Below are 20710 nucleotides of genomic sequence, written 5' to 3'. Positions count from 1 at the left end.
AAGGCTCGGACAGGCAAACTATTGTCTTTGCCTAATCCGACGACGATCAGCTGGTTGAGTCCAGCAGCAGAAATCCAGACACTTCACTATGGGTGCAGGTCATGAATTTGGTGGTCAAAATTGTAAAAAGGAGTACAATGTGTTTTGAACACAGGCAATTACCCTAAAAAATAAGTACGTAGCCGTGTGTGGGGTAAAGGAATAACTTTTTTTTTGTTTTAATTTTAGTTATTTTTTCATTCAGTTTTCAATTGGGGGCAGTTTTTAATCTCAAATTAAGGTAAATTTATCGTAAATTGACTTGTGTCCAATGAAAAGGCGTAGTCCAATTTGGACGAAAATCAAGTTTTTTGCTTGTTTTTATGGTATCAACAGCCCCATACAATTTTAACTTGATCAAAAAATATTGATTTGAACTTTGCACTATTTTGTGCACGATTGAGGTTATACAAATGGAGCACTTTTGCCACTAGTGAACAACAAAAACATCCCCTCCCAAATCCTCACGAGACTGTATGGGCGTAGCCTTGGAGCACAGTGTGGAAATATCCTTTTTTAGATATTTTTGGTTGTACCGGGCAGCAATCAAATTGTCTAAGAATATTGAATTGACCATTGTGGCACCCCCTACAGCGTGGTGCAGACCCGTTATGCTATGCTATGCTATGAGGTTATACAAATGAAGCAGATCTTCCCAAAACAAATTCTGTACATAAAATATTACTTCAGTGAAATGTGGCGAATCAAGTCTAAGTAAGGAAATTAGTTTTCAGAGTACTTAAAAGCTTAAAATTTAGAAACTTGTTTGTTTTTGTATGTTTTTACATAAACAATTTAAAAATACGATCTGATGAGTGAAAGTATAGTTGATATAGCTGTCCCTATTCATCCTATATGTCCAGATTTGCCTCTGATGACTGTACATTCGGCTCAAATACAATCCTGCTTTGTTTTGACTGTAAATTAGGTTCATTTCTGAAGTCTGAGCTTTGGTTATTTTTAACTGAAATTTTACCAATTTCTTTCATCCGTTAATAACTATACGAAAACTATTTCATTACACTACTTTTCTCAAATTGATTTTATGCAAAATCTTCCAATCTTTCGAATGAAAATGGTTGCGTAATGATAAGTGGTTGCGAACATGGTCAAAATTCAAAATTAAGAGTAAGTTTCTCAAAAACCTTTAAAATTACCCTTGAAAAAATAATTTTTTAAATGTTTTTCAAAGTGCGATAGAAAGCCCTCGCGATTACCTTTCCAACGATATATAACTTTTTGATGTTTGGTAATGTATTTTGGAAGATATCATTTCTCCAAATTAAAGCATTTTTTCGAAAAAATCCATAGTTCAATACAAGTTTTTATTTACAGGTGGCTAACGGCTGACATTTTCATTGGTTCGAAGGTTGTTTTAATGGTTTTTTGGTGCGCTGAATCGAATGAGAACATTGCCGTAACGATTTGAGAACATGTGCAGTGGGACGGTTTCAGCGAGAATTGCTCATATCAAAAAATCTCGGCAATAAAAAAATACGTAAATTTGGATTGAGTTTTTGTGCAAAAAGTTGATTAAAAAATCTGCAAATTTTTTTCCGTGTGCCTATTTTATCTCAAAAGTCCTCAAAAATACCTACAACTTTACCGAAGACTTAGTGTCTTGATCAGAAAATTCACTCAAAAGTTACAGCTGTTTGAATATTCACATACCATTTTTGAATGGACAGCAGCCAAAATTGTATGGAGACTTGTATGGGTGCACCAATGACGCTAAATAGCTTATTTGGTCATAGGGAAGGTCCCCACAAAGTTTGAGCCAAATAAAAAAATACAAATAAAATCCATATTCGGTTTTGATAGAGAATTGCTCTTAACTAAAATGTTCAGTGATTACAATAGCTGTGTACTAACCAAACAAAAAATGTTACATTTGATTTACTATTGCACATCTGTGCATTAATTTACGCTTTTCCTGAGCTCAAGATCCGTTAGACGGAACTAACCCATCCGACTAGCACACGTGGAATACTGATCTAAAAACTCACGAATTGCTGATGTATGTAGGTTAGCGTGCTTTGTAACGTGACATGTAAAATAAATGACCGCACTGCAACCGAAAAGTTCATTCAAACCTTCGTGTCGGTCAATTTGCATCGCTCCTTAGCATTTGGACAATCAATCTAGCCCGAATGATCAAAGTCGAGAAAATCATCATGAATATTGAAATGAGGGAGGAGTGGGGGGAGGGGAGGATGTCACCAAAATACCCTATTCCTGAATCTACGCAATGCGTTCCATGTTCCCGAAAAAAAATCGTTAAATTTGTCTATGAAAGTCAAAATTGTAGCCGGTCAGCCCAAGCAAAAGATAAATCTGCATTGAGACCAAAGTTTAAGTGCGTATACATTAGCTGGCCTCTTTTCATCCGTTCAAATCCACCGTTGGTACCGAGCCCTCGAGATTTGATTCCCCAGAACAGAACAGTTGTTCCGAGCACCGAGAACCAAGCAGAGCCTTATCCGTCCACGCACGTTGTCTTCTTTCCGCCCAATCCTGCCAAGACAGCCATCGTCGTACCGCCGGCACCCCAACAGCTCTTGATCTTGAAGATCACGGGTCGGGCCGGTGATGAATTAAAGATGCTTTGTTTAAATTATACCCGCAGCTTCGAGGTTAAGCGATTCACGTTGCTAAGGGGACATTTTTTGGCACTGCCGGGGCCAGGGCCCGGGCTCGGATACCGAAATTCGGGAGACGGTGACGGACGAAGCAATTTTTCGGGACCCGAAGTCCAGACGGGATCGACGCCGCCGTGTAAGAGAGGAAGAAACGGTTGCCTCCCCGTAGCTGCTGATTCTGCTGCCGGGGGTTGATCAGAATTATAATATCCATCCATCCAAGAATCTACATACGGTTCTGCTGATCTACATTTGAGACACATCCGGTAGGGAGAATGTTAAAATAGTGTTATCAAAGACCAAAAGTATTATGCCATGGTAGAGCGTGCTGTCGTGATTAAGGGAGTTTTCGTTTCGTAAAGGTAATGATTGAAATAAGTTTCATTAAAATGTGTGTAAATTTAAATAAATCTCTTATTTTCTTGTAAAAAGTTGTTTTAACATAGATTTGGTAACGAACACAAGCCTACGTTTTAGACAACCAAAAAGTATCAATTTGTTCTACCGAACAACCAAACAACAACAATTTTGCTGAAAATTGCTCTTTGCTTGTGAATTTAAATGTTTTAAAGATGTCCAAAACTTCAAACGCCCAGGCTGATAGATTAACTCGTATGAAATTGATTTTCTCATAAAAACAACCTCCAAGTATTCAATTTAATCCGTTATATGTTATCTGAATTGGAGCACATCTACGGAGAGAAATTCGTAAAAAAAGCCTTCTGTCAATCGGTTTTTAATATGTTTAATATTATTTAATATTATTTAATATTTTAATATTTAAAATTATTCACAAGAAAGTTTTTTTTAACATAAATAAAAAAAAAGATTAAATTTTATTAAATGAATTAAAAAACAGTTTTTTTCACTTTTCACCTATCCTGGTCCTGATGAATCATTTCTAACCAAATTGCTGAGATCCCGCACCAAACAGTACATAAATATTACCTAGATAACCATAACCATTGCCAGATCTTCAAACTTTTAGAGATTATTTCGGGTTCAAAAAAGTACATAAATATCACGTAAGTGAGCATAACCTGAGACGGGGTTATCAGATCGGCAAAATGTTTCACTAGTTTGAAAGGCCTTTAAATTACCTTTCCGGATGATTGAACCGGACATTATTTTCCTGCAGATAAGTGAGATCCGGCTTTAAAAAGTACATAAATATCACTCATTGAAAATTCAAAAATGTACGCCTTGAGAGGCAAATTTCTCCGTATAAATAAAATCATCAAGAATTAGTTCAAACAAAAAAAACTCATCAACATGACGCACATTCCTTTCAAAAATGTTGCTGTCTCACCAGCCTCAAGGTTAAACGGAAGGAAGTAGATCGCACTAACATAAAATCTGTAGACGCGGCGGCGGCTTTATGAATATTTACGCTGCACATCCACAGTGGGGACCGGAGATTCCTTCTGCTTGAATGGCATTACACATTCAAGGACTCGACAGATGTTCTAAAGTTTGTAAGAGAACTGATAAGCGATGCCACTGGGTGAACAACAACATGCATAATTCAGCCGCCTACATAATCCACCACATTTTCTGACTGATAATGCGCAAATGAAAAATGGGTCGAAAAACAATAAGTTCGGATGGAGTGATCAAATTTGTGATCTTCGATAGTAAACACCAGCTTTTCGTAAACATATCAATATTTAGGAGTCACATCAAAAACAGTCTCAAGGACTTCAACACGATACGCAGAAGTACAATTTTTACACCTGCGATAAAAACAAAATGTCCTTCTAAAAATTTAGATTTCATCGTTTTTTTTTTCGCATCTTCAAAAGTACCGAGCTCGCGGCAACGGCAGCGAAAACGGGTAGACTTTCTCGTTGTTCAGCACACAGCTGGTGTAATCGTACTGGAATCGGCCCAGCGTAATGTCACTATTCCGGGCACCGGTTGCGCTTCCGCTGGAGCAGTGGTCTAGCCAGAAGGACGCCATCTTCGGGGGTAGTTCGCAGCGCCAGTACTACAAAATTAGGGGATTTAGATAAAATGTCTTGGGTAGGGATTTCAGTAACTTACCTGCATGGTGTGAAGGATCTTTTCAGCGCACAGATGATCGTTCCGCAGGATGGCCAACCGTCGAAGATTGGTCAGTTTCTTCATGGTTTTGGCCGAGGGATTTACCACTTGTTTGTAGTACATTTTCCGCAGGTTGAATCTATAGAATTTAGTTCATTAGTTTTATCATGAACACTCTAAGGGTGCTACTAGACTAACTTGACTTCATGACACTTGCTGATCTGCAGCGCGTTTTCAATTTTCTCGCACAGGTCCTCGATCTCACTCTGGAGACGCACGATCGCCAGGATACTACGTGCTTCAATCTTGTTCACCAGCGTCAGAATCAGTCCCTCCAGGACCCGAATCGCCGTATGCACGTTGATCATCGAATCGTGCGGTGTCAACACAAACACCTCCTGCAGCTTATTCATCCACGTGTCGGCAATCTCCCACGCCCCATACCGAACGCACCACAGCCAAAGATCGGCGTACAGCCGGGTCACCGCGTAAGCATCCCTCTGGTAGCCCAAAGCTTCACTATTCTTCAAGTAGAAATTCTCGCACTGCTTGTACGTTGCAATGCAACAGCTCGTGTCCAGCAGAATGTCGATGGCGATCGCGTAGTACCACGCCTTCCCGGAACTGTCCTGGTAGCGTTCGGCCAGGTTTTGGAAGCTGTACAGCATGGTAACGGCCTCGGACACCTTCCGATGGGACATCAACAACTCCGCCAGGATGGGGATGATGTGCCACTCGCCAATTTTGTACTGCAACGTGTCGCTGATCTTCAGCACCACCTTGCCCAGCTCGATCGATAGCAACTTCGTGGAGCGGATTGTTCTAATCATGGAATGAATTTAATGACAAATTTTACAAAATAACAACAAAATCTTACTGGCACATAAGCAACGCTGTGTAATATCTTATTATAGTTTTCATGTAGTCCATATCGACGTTGTTGACGTTGTCCGCTACGATTTCAAGAGATTTTTCCTGCATCCAGGCAATATCTTCGGAGAATCCCATGTGAAATGCTGAATTTTCGATAGAAAAAATATGTATGGTTTACATTACATTACAAATCGCATTAAAAAGCTCATCTATTTCTACAATACAATGCAGTAAGTTTAATTCGACCAATGTTACCTATTTGAAACAAGTTCGCAAACGCGTCGACCAGCACCGACGGATTACGCCGGTACTTGAGCGCCTGCTTGAGGCTCCACACGGCTGCCAGCTGGGCAAACTTCCACTGGGTTAGCTTGCGGAACATGTTGAACATCCCGCCGAAGCAGGAGGACAGCTGGGACGAAATCAGCACGTACCAGACCGACTTGGGACGCTTCGGCGCGAGCAGCTCCCGCTTGCGGACCATCTTTTTCACCTTGCAGAACAGCAGCTTGAAGCGGATCGTGGCGGATTTTCTAGATTGGGTTCAATTTTTCAGTGGGGATTGCTAAACTAGGACAAGTGGATAAACTTACTCTGACTTTGGAAACGGCATTCCGAGAATCTCCGCGGCACGGTAAAAGTGTTTCGCTGCAAGAGTGTACTGTTTGATCTCCAACCGGCAAACCCCTAGCAGTGTGAACAGTCTACCCTTCAGGTAGGTCGTCAGAGCAATGTTGTCCGGACGGTCAATCTCCTGAATTTGATTCTTCACACTGTTCAGCATCTGGATCGCCTTCGGGATGTTTGCAATCCGGATGCAGCAGTTCGCCCACTCAATTTGAGCCTCCACGTGGCGTTCCGTCAGTCCTGCGCCGTGACTGTGAAACACTATCTCTTTGTACATCGAATACTCGATAGTGTGGCAACGGCACTGGCTAAAGTTAAACTCCCGATAGCTTAGAATCGGAACTCTACTCCCCGTAGTAAAGTCGCCCTTGCGCCACCACAGACAGTCCAACGGGTTGGGAGGACCTAGAAAGTTGATTAAATTTTAAACTATCCAATAGCACGTGACATATTCCTCACTTACACTGACTGGACTGAATAGAGAATCCCTGAAAAATTAAATTATTCATTAGGAATGCATCTGTAATCACCTCCTCCTTAGCCATAGAAAACACATGATCTTATCTAAAATGATTCATTACGAAGATCATTTGCCTTCTGCTGCTCTGTTACCGTACACTTTCTCCACTCCGGTACAGTTGATTCCTGCCCATCAGATCGGAGTCCCGCCGCCGTTGAAAACCCATAACAACTTCAAACTGATCATCGGTGGAGATCAAGTTGCGGAACGGGCCCCCTCCGCAGGGACCACACCTAGAACGAACAGATCATGGTCACCGCCGTACGAACGCATTGATGAATGAGATGCAAATTGATCGCGAGACCTGGAACTCACTTGGTCGTCTCACGTTCTACAAACGTTAGGGCTCGGCTGTGGAACTCGGTCTTTTGCTCCTCCGTCAGCAGATTGTAGACAGTCTGGTGGAATAAATTAGAATGAAATTTCGAGTACCCACACGCGGCGTATCGCGGCAGATCGCGGCAAGCTCCTGAAACGGGCGGGGGTGGACGAGGTTAGGTTCTACATCTGGAGCCACATCGGGAAGGGGCAAACCGTACTGGAGATCGTCAGATTCGTACAGCCGCACGTATTCGCTTCCAGCTTGTCCGTGTTTACATTCCGCTGGTACAGGCTGAACCCTGTGCCAAAGTCCCCGATGGCGCAGGACAATATCCGAAGGTCAAATAGTTTTTTGATGGCTGTGTGTGATCGTGTGATCGAGAATCAGCAATGCTAACAGAAACACGTGACCGGTGCCACTTACCGACGGCTACATCTCGCTCGTTGTCTTGAGCAATAACGAACATCAGTGCCGCCCGCAAAAATTTTTCGCCAAGAACGGCGGCGCATTTGCAAACGTACTGCTCGTAGGACGACAGCGAGTCGTACAGCATCAACAGGAAAGCGTCCTGGCTGGTGGCGGGTACGTAGTGCAGGGCGTCGATACTACCCTTCAAACAAGCCACGTCTACCAGCTTGGTGGAGAAGTTAGAGTGGGCAAACGGCAGGAACTGATCGTCGTCGCAGCACGTTTCAAACAGATCCCAGTCACTGTTGCTCAGCCGCAGCGACATCGTCGACCGGGTGCTGGTCCTTAGCAGGTAGTTCCCTTCGCAAAATACATAACCCTTGGCCTGGGCCTCAAAGGAGCCCATCCGGACAATGCGTAACAGACCACTCTGCTTCAGCGAGATCATCATCGTGTTGATCCAGCCGGGATTGCCGTTGCTCATTACGTGAATTGCTCTGTGGGGGATATGACAAGAAAAGCTACATAAAAGCTCGCGTACTTTTTAATTTCAACATATCTGCATAGGAAGATAGGGAGCAGCCGTGGCTGACTGGTTACGGTGTTTGTTTTGTAAGCGAATGGTTCTGGCACAGAGTAACACAGAGTTACAACTGCCTCTTAATTTTTGGTTCCACTTTGTGGTACATCACAGGTTCATAGCACGCCTGCTACCAGCAAACCTGATGGAGCCAAAAAATGAAATGACTTTTGTTCGGACTGGTTACTCTGGGTTACTCTGTGGTTCTGGGTTCGATTCCCATCTGCTCCCAACGAGAAAGTTAAGAGGCAGTATTACATTATTTACTGTATATTTTAACTGGTGTAACCAAATTAGTTGAAACTTTGAGCGTTTGTTAAGCGATAGTATACGAACCGATTGAAATATTTATCATCAAAATTTAAAAATCGATTTTCTCGAATTGTACTAAATGGTCGTTATCACAAGATAGCACACAACTGACGATTTGTAGATTTTGCTCGGTTTGTTCTAGATGTCGTATCAAAGTTCTCCGATTTGAATGAAACTTTCACCGTTTCTTTGTGTATACATGAGATGAACTCATGCCAAATATGAGCCCTCTACGACAAATCGATGTGGGGTAAAACGGGCATTGAAGTTTGAGATTCAAAAAACATAAAAAATCGTAAAATTGCTCACATTTGCGTAAAACTTGATCAATTCCAACTCTCTTAGATGCATTCGATAGGTCTTTTGAAGCACTTCAAAATGTGTTATAAACATCCAGGGTTCGTTTGACTCTTTTCATAGCTTTCGCAAGTTACTGTTAAAAATTGATTTTTTCAATACCTTTATATCTGGAGTTTTTTTTTTTTGAAAAGGTCCAATAAACCAATTTTTCAGTTTTTGCTTTTTGGTTGTTTTTTAATACTCCTGACTCAAGGCGGTTTCAAAAACACCCAAAAAGCAAAAACTGAAAATTTGGTTTATTGGACCTTTTTTGAAAAAAACTCCAGATATCTTTTTGCAACAGCCTCCAACATCCATACTTTCACCCACCCATACTGCTTCAGCATTCATAATCAAAATTTAGCATGACATTGTGTAGAAATCATGATGGTCGAAGTTATTTACTTTATAACAAGTTAGACTATGCGCAATTCTCTCAACGTGACAGAATTGCTTTCCAAAAAACATATCACTTATAGTGAACCTATCACTTTGTGAAAAGTTAAGGCACCGACGGTTGTATAACAACTTTCAACAAAGTTTCGTTAGCAATGCATCCAATGAAGCAAACTAGATATTTTCGAATGCACTGCTTTAGCATTGACAGAGAAACTATTTCTAGATGGTTCATAACGTTCTCTGAGCTCAACAATAGTATTATGTGATATTCTCACTACGGAATATATTTTTTAGAACGCAATTCCATCGAGTTGAAGGAATTGTAATTACAAAAGTCGACACGCTTCTAATTAGGTACCAGAACTGAAATGGACCTAATTAAAATAATCTTACGAAAAAAAGTTACTTAATGCACTTTTAGGTGGTTCGTGCCTTCCTGACATTCATATAGTAAATGCATTTAGTTAAAATAGCACCATTCCCTCTAAACATGTTTAGAAAATTTAGCTTCGTTACTAATTTCTTGTGACAGCGTTGTCAGATCTTCATTTTTTTGGACTCACTGCAATTTTTTTTGATTCTGTATTCAGTGATGGATCGCATAGTAGATTCGGACCACTTTTTCATCAAAATATTTGAGATCCAGCCTCACAAAAGTGTGTAAATAACACTTAAGTTCTTAGAACTTTTAATAGGGTTGCCAGATCTTCAATGTTTTGGGCTCGTTGGAAAAAAACGAAGTTGACTTTATAGCTGTCGGCCACCATTGTTAGTACCAACCACTAGTGTCTTCCTTTTATCTACAAGGACTTCGCCGCCCTGGGCTCCTAAGTTATGAAAGTATGGCACGGAGCGACGGCGTCGAATACCCATAATTACACAAAGAATTTTAGAGTGCCCGCCGCGGGATTCGAACCGGTGACCTCTGGATTGTGAGTCCAGCGCGCGGTCCGATTAATCCACACGGGCGGAACAACGGGCTCGTTGGAAAGGTCTTTTAAATACCAATCTAAAAATGTATAACATGAAGGGTTTTCTAACAAAAAACACCATTTTTACAATCTTCCGGACTTTAGTCGACATTGTTTATTTAGCATAACTTTTGAAGTACTTAACTAAACTTTATTATATTTTATAGCGACTTATGGGACCAAGACGGATCGAATGAGCCCAAAAAGGACAAAATCGGTTCAGCCAGTGCCGAGATAATCGAGTGACATTTTTTTTATCAACATCCCACCACACACAGACATTTGCTCAGAATTTTACATCAATTTTCAGAAAGTGACAAGATAGCATGACAAGATTATAACTTCTTTCATTTGTAAAGTGACAAAAATGCACGGAGTTTTTTTCGAATTACGTTGAATATTTCGGGATTGAAATCGAATTTGCAACATTGGATTTTGGTTAACCGCGGTAAATTTTCGTGAAATAATTTGTTGGCGTCGAACTGTCAAAAATTGATCGCGGTGGTTTTTGTGTGATCAATATGTCAAATTCTTTGGTGCATTTTTGACAGTTCGAAATATTTAATGAAAATTTACCGCGGGTAACCAAAATCAAGTTAACAATGCAACTCTAGTTTCGAGTAGAAATCTCGCAATATAGAAAATGCAAGGTAATGCTGCAGAGCAAACAATTAGATTTGATTGATTTTGCTTTCGCATTGATAGAGAAACTATTTCGAGAGGGTTTATGAAATTCTCTCAGCTCTTTATTTTTATTATGTGATATTTTCACTACGAATTTTTTATTTTTTGGAACGCAATTCCTTCGAGTTGAAGGAATTGTACTTAATGAATCAGAAAATAACCACATAAAAAGTCATTGCTATATATTAATCCCAGTTTTCTCTACAAACTTTCATTAGCACTAATTTGTAGCGCAATAAGTGGCCATCTATATTGATTTTGATTTTTCAAATTTTTAAAGAGCGAAGAACTTAATCATTATTTTTATGAGGAGGGAGAGCTAAAGTGTTTTTTTTAAATTATATCCGTAAAGTTTAATTATACCACAGACTGTATGTGGTTAACTTTATTGTGTAGTTGTAGTTATTCCGTACCGAGTTCTGAAGTCTTTATTAGTTTGACTGCATTTAATTTAATTTAAAAAAAAACAACAGTTTTAAGCTCCAACCAAAAAAGAGCTTAAAAGGGTATTAACTTAGTACAAATACGTTTCTAGCAACTCGCTTTTCCAAAAAACATCAAAAATCGCGCTAGCGATAATATCACATAAACTTCTTTTTGATGTTCATTAAGCGTCTGATCTATTAGGGAGATGATTTACAAGTGATATGAAAACAAAATGAGATACTTTCTTAACCCCTGTCCGCCAAGTAAAAAATAGAGTTTTTTTTAAAAATAGTATTTTTCCCATGATTCATGAAGAGTATCAGCATTTACAAAGCGGATTCGATGGCTATTTCTTAACTTAATGTTAACATGTGAAGGTTAATGACAACATTCCAGAGGTGCCTTCCCTTCCCTGAGGTGTCTTGATAAGGTCCAGCTTGTGATGATACGCTACCTTGCCTTTACTAAGCAATCAAATTCAGAAGGGAAAAGAACACATTTTTAATTTATATTTATAAATAATAAACAATAAAAGAGCATTATAACACCCAACAGACTTGTTAAGCTGAAACCAAAACAGTGCAAGGATAAGTCCACCGTGGACGAAACTCCGTGTACTTGTACATCAACCGTACTTACCGTTCCAGATCGAGTGGAATTGCGTTGACGTTCAGAAACTGGCACGCGATCGCCTTGTGCAGCAACGTGTCAATCGGCGTCAACTTGAGTTGGCACACGTGGGGATTTACGAAAAAGTTCTCGTGCTGGGGCTGCAGCCGGCGCTGATATCCCATCGCCAGCACCGTTATCATCTGGGGCATCCTCCACAAAATGTCAAACATTTCGAACGACTCCTCGTCCATGTACTCGACATCGTCGATGATCAACACCCACAAGTTTTGGAACGCCTGCCGAATCGCCGCTGGTTAGACTGTCTCGCAGAACACGGGACAAACAGGAAGCATTCGATTTCTTGGAACCTACCTTTTCGCACAGCAGTCCAAACAACTTGCGGCGCATCGCTTCTTGTTCGGATTTGTTCATCATGCGAAGGATTTCCGTTTGAGGGAATTCAACATCAAGAATATCATTTAGAAGAGCGAGTTGAGGTTGCAAATTGTGTTCCGCCAAATATTGCTCGATCCGTTTTTGACGCGTAATTCTCGTGATGGTTTCGGTGAAACCCAACGGTCTTGACAAGTAAAGATTTGCGGCCGAGAAAGGTTTCTGAAAAAGTTCATCAATTCAGAAATATTACCTCCTATCGACCATGAAAAATACCTTCGAATCCGCCATGGTCAACGTCAGTCTGAGCGCGCTAATCTTCTTGTTCTTCAACGCCAGATGGAACAGCTCGTTCAGCAGTCGAGTCTTGCCCATTTGAGCCTTGCCCCGGATCAGCAAACAGCTCTGGTTTGTGTAGCTTCCAATGTTGGCCCCACCGTCCGCGATCAAGTGCTCTGTCAAAAACATGCCGTCTTCGAGCATTTCTTGGAACACCTCCAGGATCTCGTCGCGGCCCACAATCGGAAAGTGGTACTCGACGGGTTTCACCATTTCACGCTCCCTTAAATTAGATTGTCTTAATACTTCGAATATCGTAAGCCAAGATAACTTACGGTATAATCTCCTTGAACTCATAGATCGGTCCGACGTTCTGCAAGCCCTTCAGCTCGATCGCCTCCTGCAGCGTAAAGTGCACCGGATCCAGCTTGCTCATCATAAACGTGTCCTTGTCGCAGGTCACCTTTTTCGGGTAGGCCATCATAAGCCGAGCCGCCTTGTTGACCGTCACGCTAATGACCGAGTACTCGCGGCGGACAAAGTGACCCACGACTCCGCAATAGCTCACCCCCGTCGTGACTCCGATCGATGCCGACAGGACCCGGGCGTTGGACCGGTATTGATCGCGAATTTCGGCCGCACAACGCAACGCCAACTGGCAGTCCAGGTCGTGCTTGTTCCCGCGAAGTCCGAAAATGATCAGAAACATTACGTCCTTGTCGAACAGCGACACTTTGTTGACGGTGCCTTCGTAACGATCTACGAGTCTAGAGATCGGGTTTAGATTGATTATTTCGTAGATCACGTAACATACTTACGAGCAAAGTGACGTGAAAATCGTCTTGATCTCCTCAATCACAAGCGTTACTTCCTTAGGTTTCAGAACAATGTTCAAGAAGACCGTCACAATTTGACGCATTTCGGTTAGAAATTCCAGCGGTTCTTGCGCGTCGATCGCGAACAGAATCGGTTTGATCATGAATCTTCGCAGGGATGACGACATTGCTCGAGATCCCACGTGCTTCAAACTTGGTCTTACTAGAATTAAATGGTTTGTTACAAATAATTCCAATTTATCACGATCAACTTACTCTCCAGCGTTTCACTGTCAAACTTCATCTCGTCGTCACCCAGCATCAACTCCGAGTTGCTCTCGTCCAGATCCAGATCGTTCTGCAGAATGTCAAAGATGTTCAACCGCTGCGTCGACCGCCAGTTGCTTGTGAATCCCTTGATCTTGAAGTGCACCTTGTCTTCGCACGCTTCCGAGATGTACTCGTTGTCGTGGATGTAGGTCCAAGCTGTAGAATAGATCTAATGCAACCCGAATTTCTTACGAATAGTCTACCTACGATACCATAATGATTGACCACAATGTCCCCGGCCTCAGCGATCCGCTCCGCCAGCTTGACCTTCCACACGGGCTGCCCAATGACGATGTAGTGCGAGAAGCGTTCCGTCCCAATCAACGAAAAGTAAACCTCGCCGGCCGAGATGGCAATCTTGACCCGCAGCGTGACGCCCACCTCGGTTTCGTACGCCCCAAACGAGCGCTGGATGATGATGGCCGTGTCGATGGCCCGGTGGGTCGCGTCCGGCAGTGAGATCGACTGCGTCACCTTGAACAGCACCAGGAACGCATCGCCGGAAAACTTGAGGATGTCGCCGCCATGCGACAGGATCTCCTGGACCATCGCGCCGAGATAGGAGTTCAACACCTGGGACAGCTTGGAGGCGCCGCCCTTGCCCGGTTCGTTGAACTTTTCCGAGAGGTCGGTGAAGCCTGGTTGTTTTGAAAATTTTGCAAAACTAAGGTTTTTTACCGAATTAATTTCAGATTGTTTTTTAAACCTAAATTATTGTTTTGGTTATGCACAACCTCAACAAATTTCAAGATAAGTAACAAAAAATTTTAAACTTATTGTGGCCACTCAATGCATCATTGCGTTTGAAAAATAAATCGACAATTAAATAGTGAAAAAAAAATCTGTAACACTAAAAGTAACCCACTTTTATCGTAAAAGTTGGCCAAAGCTAGCTGGAATAAAAGAAAAACTTTTATTTGAAGCAATGATTCTTTTTGTTTTAGAGCCGAATAGCGGACTTTTTGTATAAAAGAACAAAAATGTTTGTTTATTCTTCTGCGCTAAACGTGTACAAAAAATGTTAACAGACCAAAATGGAGTAAGAAAAATTCGACCGAGGATATCAGTCAAGAGACGTTGATGAAGATGAGCGCCACCGGGAAATCAAAGGGCTCATCTTGTTCCCAATGGACGAAGAAAGACTGCACCCGGAATGAGGTGGAATAGCAGCGTTAGAAGTTATAAGCAGACGACCGGGACAAGTGCTGTCTATCTGGGCTAGCTCAAGAAGAAGTTCTGGCGGCAATATCCGAACAGAAAGTCCATGTGGAACCAATAATTAAATTTTCCGGCAACTGTGACTATTTTTTCTTACTTCCTAGTTCGTGGATATCAGATATGGTCATAAAAAATATTCCCGGATCAATCATGCGGTTCTTCGTTCAACGGTTAGTCGGAAGATTTTTCCCACGTAAGGTATACTGTTTGAAGATCTGGAAACCTTATAAAAAGTTATGAATATTTAAGAAAAATTCATAGAAAATTTCAAGGTTAAGTCAAGCTCTCGAGTGATTTTTTTTTATCTTAGTAAAGAAAAGTATTTTGTCAATTGTGATTCAAAGCGATTCCATAAAATATACTACCTAGGGGAAATATACCCATTTTAATCACACTAAGCCGTTCGACCAATTCTCATCACTTTTGCCGTTTTCCGCTATTAAATCAACATTTTCAGATGTATCAACAATGAAGAGTTGTATGCTCACTTTTATTTGAGCTATTTATTACTTTGAAACAGTCAAAAACACTTTATTTAAGCTGTAATTCATGATCAAAGTACTGATAGGCCGATAATAGAAATAGGCTGAGAAAGGGTATAGTTCCTTTACATACTTATTTTTCGCAATAGTTTGTTTTTTTTTGAAAGACAATAAACACAATAAACAATAACTTAACTCGGCAACCATTTACCCACAAACCAGGGGAATGACAAGATGAACACACAGATTCGCGTTTTTTCGTGACACTGACTATGTACCAATTACAAGTGTGCAGTGGCAGATCTAAAATTATTTTTTTTCTTTGTTGATGTTTTCGCTCCACTTCTCCCACTTGTTTCGCGCAAGGAGGACTTAGCCGTTTTTTCGGCGCGGGTTCCCAACTGAATGTGCTCTTAAGTTAGGTACCGTAAACCGGGGTGACTTTGATAGGATTTCAATTTGTTTTTAGAATATTTTCCAACAGGTAAAGTTTTTCTCAAGATTATTATTTTTAAAACATGTACTGGGGTAGACCACACAAAGCCCATGCACTATTTCGGAAAAAAAAGTTTTTTCAATAACGTTTAGAAAAATAGTTACGTTAAAAATTCTTAGTTTGAATTCCGGGGTGACTTTGATAGTCATAGTTTTTCTTGTTAAAATCATATTTAAGATGTTCAAACTTCATTTGTACGTTAAATGTACCATCACTAAAGTAGCTGATATAGTTTTTAAGAAAAAAAATCAATGTTTATATTTAGTTTACTAAGTGTATAAGCTTTTAAGCAAAATACATATTAATTTCAGGTAAAATTGTTAAAAAGTCGGAATTTTGCCTGAAATTTGTTAAAACTAGTTTTGTTTATAAAATTATCGATTTATATTGCATTTTATATTGAATTCGAAGCACGAATCACAAGTTTTCACATTTTACATGAAATTTGTTCAACTGAAATTGCCTATAAATTTGGAGATTTTTTTTAATTGTGTTTCAAAAACACGTATTATTTATTTTTTACAAACTTTTTTAACCTTTTCCTAGTGGAAAATTGTCCAAAGAATCCGAAAATGCATTCCGTTTTCCGATTAAAAATTATGTTCATTGAGAAAATCATGACACTTTGAGAAGTTTAAAATAATGGCTTTCATCAAGATTTTCTTAACTATAGTTAACTAACTATTTAAACTTGTCAAAATTTTATGAAAAGTTCTTCTTGATGTACTTTGAACACTTCTCTACCACGGTCAGTATGTTTCTGAACCATTCCTTACGTATTTTAATTGTACTCTTCATTTTGCGGAAAAATCGCAAACCTATCAAAGTCACCCCGGCCGCCGAGCTCCTGTGGTCTAATGGTTACAGGTTTCGCTTTACGAGCGGAAGATCGTGGTTTCAAACCCACATGGCTCGGCACATCCTTTCCCCTGTACTCTTCACATGTATAAGGACCAACTGTTCTCTGTATAATTGCCCTACAGAGCTCCACGGCCCGATCGCAAAAAGTGCTTTGAAGGGGGACGAGTTTTCCAGAAACCAGAACTTAAGGGCTAGCTGGGTATAAGTAAACGTGAAATGTGCACTTCGGTTCTAGCGATACATTTGGACAGTACAGAGTGGAAAAGGCAGAGCCAAAGAGGATTGAAAAAAAAAAACATTCAAACCTCTTCGGCGGCGAAGTTACGGCAGTGGATCGCTCGACACACTCGCTCAACAATAGCGTGTGTGCGTGTCCCATCTGCCTAATAACAGAAGAAGCCTTTGTGATTCTATAAATAGAATTGCAAGTCCGCAATAGATCTAATTCCTGGTCGCAGTGGATAGTGGCATCAAACAAAAAAAAAGTCACCCCGGCTATCAAAGTCACCCCGTTTTACGGTATATACAAATCGGACGACATCACACGAGCACCACGCCGCGCCGGCAGACAGCGCGCCGGACTTATCATTCCAAAACACATGTGTGCTGTACAGCTGTGTTGCCCCCTTTGATAGACCTGAAATATCACAACCACAAGCTGGCAGAAAAGCCGGTAATGCCGCGGTAAAAAATCAACAGTCATTCCCTCAATCAGGCGAGCCCCGTCGAGTGTGTTGATTTAGGGCCGAGAAGTTGGGAAGATTTGTTGGAAGAGCTGCTCCTTCCAAGATTCAGTATTTTTTGTTCAGCCGGTGAGTTGACATGTGAGTATTGGGAGTTGCTTTCACATTTTAGTTGATTTTTTTTTTACTATTTAAGCTCATTTAAAGCGAACAAGGTTACGTAACCTATAGTCAGACCAGATTCTTGAAACTGCATTGATTTAAATCTTGTTAACAGGGTATTAAACACAGAACTGGTAAAAGTAGATACTAATCAAATTCTACAATTTTAATGAGCCAACATTTAAGCTTGCATGCCCTTTAAACTTGAACCCGGTTTACTTCCTCTGAGATCAAACTAAACAACTTGAAATAATTGCATATGACTCAGTGACGATAAAGAGTTAATTTACCTCTATGTAATTTATTGAAACCACCGAGATAGCTTCTCATTTCATAAACTGCAAAAACATGAAAAATCTTGAATGTTCCATTAGGGTGTAATATCAAAATCGATTTTCCAGCACAGCACTTTTTCAGTTCCTTTTGGGGTCCTAAACAACTCCCCAAAGTTTGAGACCGATTGGTTTAGTCCTCACTTTGCGCAAAGCAATTCAATTTTCCATATAAATTTGTATGGGGAAAACCATTTTTTTTGATTTTGATATTTAACAATTCGACGTTTTAAGCTATATCAAAACCGGACTCATATTTGGATGCCCTGGAATGTCCTCTACAACTTTGCCGAAGAGAGTATGGTGCTAACTTGCTCCTGAAAGAAGATATAGCGTCCTCAAAACTCGTCTAAAACGTGATTTTCGAGCAAAAAACACGTTTTAGACGAGTTTTGAACACGCTGTATATTTTTTTAGGGGCAAGCTAGCACCATACTCTCTTCGGCAAAGTTGTAGAGCACATATCAGAGCATCCGAATATGAGTTCGGTTTTGATATAGCATGAAACGTGGATTTAATAAATATCAAAATCCAAAAAATTGGTTTTCCCCATACAAATTTATATGGAAAATTGAATCGCTTTGCGCAAAGTGAGGACTAAACCAATCGGTCCCAAACTTTGAGGAGTTGTTTAGGACCCCAAAAGGAACTGAAAAAGTGCTGTGCTCACTAAATTTGGACAACTTTATTTTTTTCCATGCAACCATATTACACCCTAATGTTCCATACATCATTTCTTTTCAGTTTACAATGGGCTTTACGGGCCGCGTCCTTTTCGTTGCAACCACTCTGCTGGTGTCAATGGCATTCAAGCAGTACCGTGACCTGACAGCGCCCCTTCCGGTGCCGCCAGCCGAAGAGCTGAACCAGTTCTGGGGTTCCGGAGATGCCAAACAGTACAAGGAGGACAAAACGATCAAGCCTTTCTCCGTGTCCTACTCCGCCGAAGTCATCGAAAAGCTCCGCACGAAGCTCACCGACGTTCCGACCTTGGTGAAACCGTTGGAGGGTGCGGCTTTCCAGTACGGATTCAACAGCGATCGTCTGCAAGGAATCCTGAAGTACTGGCGAACCTCCTATTTGGACAAATGGTCCGAGCGGGAGAAATTCTTGAATCAATTTCCTCAGTTTAAGACGCAAATCCAGGGTTTAGATATTCACTTTATCCATGTGAAACCGAAGGTCCCTGCTGGAACTAAAGTTCTTCCGTTGATGTTGCTGCACGGATGGCCTGGTTCGGTGCGTGAGTTCTACGAAATCATTCCAAAACTGACGAGCAAGTCCAACGATAAGGACTTTGTGTTTGAAGTGGTAGTTCCCAGTTTGCCTGGCTATGGATGGTCCCAAGCTGCATCCAAGCAGGGCCTAAGCCCTTCCCGGATTGCGTACATTATGAACAGCTTAATGACGCGTTTGGGTCATAAAAAGTATCTTCTTCAGGGTGGCGACTGGGGATCCCTGATTGCGAACTACATGGCAACGTACTTCCAGGATAATGTTCTTGGTAATCTGATCGCTTGATGTCATTCCAAAGATATTAACCGAATCAATTCTTGCAGGTGTCCACCTGAACATGTGCGGAGCGAACGGGGTTTCCGCCATGTTGAAGACAACCGTGGCCAGCTTTTACCCCTCGGCATTCGTAGATGAAAAATACGTTGATTTCTACTACCCAGCGACTCAGAAGTTCACCCAAATCATTGGCGAGGTCGGCTACATGCTAATCCAAGCAACTAAACCGGACACCATCGGAACCGCGCTGGTCGGCAATCCCGTCGGACTTGCTGCCTACATCCTGGAAAAATTCTCAACATGGACCAACCCTGCTTACCGGGCGCTCCCGGACGGAGGTCTCGAGAAGTACTTCACGCTGGACAGCCTGCTGGACAACATCATGATCTACTACCTGACCGACAGTATAACGACCTCGCAGCGAATCTACTACGAGGCGTTCAGCCAACACGAGATGGCCATCGCCGTGGACCGTATTCCTACGAAGGTTCCCGCGGCTTGTGCCAAGTTCCGCTATGAACTGCTGCACACCATCGACTGGGCCTTGAAGGACCACTTTACGAACTTGGTACAAAGCAATCACTTTGAAGACGGTGGCCACTTTGCGGCCATGCAACTGCCGAATGTTTTATACAAAGATTTTGTCAAGTTTGTTGAGAAGATTTGAAGCAATAAAAAGTCAAGTTTTACAAAAGTGTTTGCATGCTTACCGGAAATGTCGGCAAACATCATCGCCGTCATGAAGCGGCGCGGCCGGTAGTCCCGGGCGCTGCACAACACCTCGTCCGGAATCATCGAGCTGATCACCTTGTTCTTCAGTTCGTCCGACCGATCCGACTCGCCCAGAAAATCCTTGTACACGTTCGTTCGCAGGTTCAGGTTTCCGCTCTGGCCGCCCAGGATTGCGTACAGGAAGCTGGACCGTTCCGGGAGGTACTTTTGAAGATTCTTTTTCTGAAAAGGGATTTGCTGTATCGCTTTTCGGGTTTGAGATCGTGGAAACATACCCCTTTTAAACGATTCCTACAACGAGATATGAACAGTTCCTTGTCGATCGCCTGTTGCAATCGGGAGATTCCCCGGTCGGACTCCGATAATGGCACTTGAATCATGAAATTAAAACGATTCTGTAAAGATTTCTGTGAAAAATTGTCAAAAACTCACGTATTTCCATCATTTTGTGCCGCTCGTTTGAAATTCCTTCAAATAAATTTAGTTGGCAGAACTGACAGCAGTCCTCAAAACTATGTACAAATTGTTGCCTGGTGACACCGGAAGCACGTGGTGCCGGTCACTTGATTAAAAATGAATCTGATTATTCTGGCATTCTTTCAATATTCAAGCACTGTTTAG

General features: G+C 41.4%; 2 protein-coding genes across 3 annotated transcripts; one reads left to right on the top strand and one right to left on the bottom strand.

Annotated features, from left to right (window-relative positions):
* Positions 1–4324: 4324 nt before the first annotated feature.
* Positions 4325–20559, bottom strand: LOC6031992 (adenylate cyclase type 10). The gene is made up of 21 exons (XM_038252442.1): positions 20522–20559; positions 20365–20459; positions 20068–20311; positions 13824–14249; positions 13558–13767; positions 13285–13504; positions 12802–13233; positions 12464–12749; positions 12167–12409; positions 11822–12090; positions 7487–7968; positions 7281–7421; positions 7057–7210; positions 6839–6974; positions 6685–6709; positions 6188–6626; positions 5850–6127; positions 5599–5737; positions 4920–5543; positions 4722–4860; positions 4325–4665 (listed from the first exon to the last, which is right to left on the bottom strand). The coding sequence occupies exons 1-21, from the start codon at positions 20532–20534 to the stop codon at positions 4474–4476; spliced, it is 5187 nt and encodes a 1728-aa protein (XP_038108370.1). The 5' UTR covers positions 20535–20559; the 3' UTR covers positions 4325–4473.
* LOC6031993 (juvenile hormone epoxide hydrolase 1) lies at positions 17335–20051 on the top strand. Of its 2 annotated transcripts, none has more exons than XM_001842610.2 (3): positions 17335–17492; positions 18590–19349; positions 19405–20051. In XM_001842610.2, exons 2-3 carry the CDS (start codon positions 18596–18598, stop codon positions 20022–20024), a joined length of 1374 nt encoding a protein of 457 aa, XP_001842662.1. In that variant the 5' UTR covers positions 17335–17492; positions 18590–18595; the 3' UTR covers positions 20025–20051. The 2 variants fall into 2 exon arrangements, with proteins under 2 accessions (XP_001842662.1, XP_038108372.1); XM_038252444.1 differs by having other exon boundaries at positions 17337–17480.
* Positions 20560–20710: the final 151 nt, after the last annotated feature.

Source organism: Culex quinquefasciatus, chromosome 2 (assembly GCF_015732765.1).
Source record: "Culex quinquefasciatus strain JHB chromosome 2, VPISU_Cqui_1.0_pri_paternal, whole genome shotgun sequence".
Classification (NCBI taxonomy): domain Eukaryota; kingdom Metazoa; phylum Arthropoda; class Insecta; order Diptera; family Culicidae; genus Culex; species Culex quinquefasciatus.
Note: the sequence above shows the minus strand (reverse complement) of the source record. Positions and strands in the feature narration are given on the sequence as shown.

Bases quoted from the DNA above. Each gene is read 5' to 3' on its own strand.
- LOC6031992 (XM_038252442.1), bottom strand. The intron at 7,969-11,821 runs GTAAGTACGGTT...TATCCCCCACAG, and splicing joins ATTCCACTCGATCTGGAACG to AGCAATTCACGTAATGAGCA. The intron at 5,738-5,849 runs GTAACATTGGTC...TCGAAAATTCAG, and splicing joins TGCGAACTTGTTTCAAATAG to CATTTCACATGGGATTCTCC.
- LOC6031993 (XM_001842610.2), top strand. From the start codon at position 18,596: ATGGGCTTTACGGGCCGCGTCCTTTTCGTTGCAACCACTCTGCTGGTG. The intron at 19,350-19,404 runs GTAATCTGATCG...CAATTCTTGCAG, and splicing joins CTTCCAGGATAATGTTCTTG to GTGTCCACCTGAACATGTGC.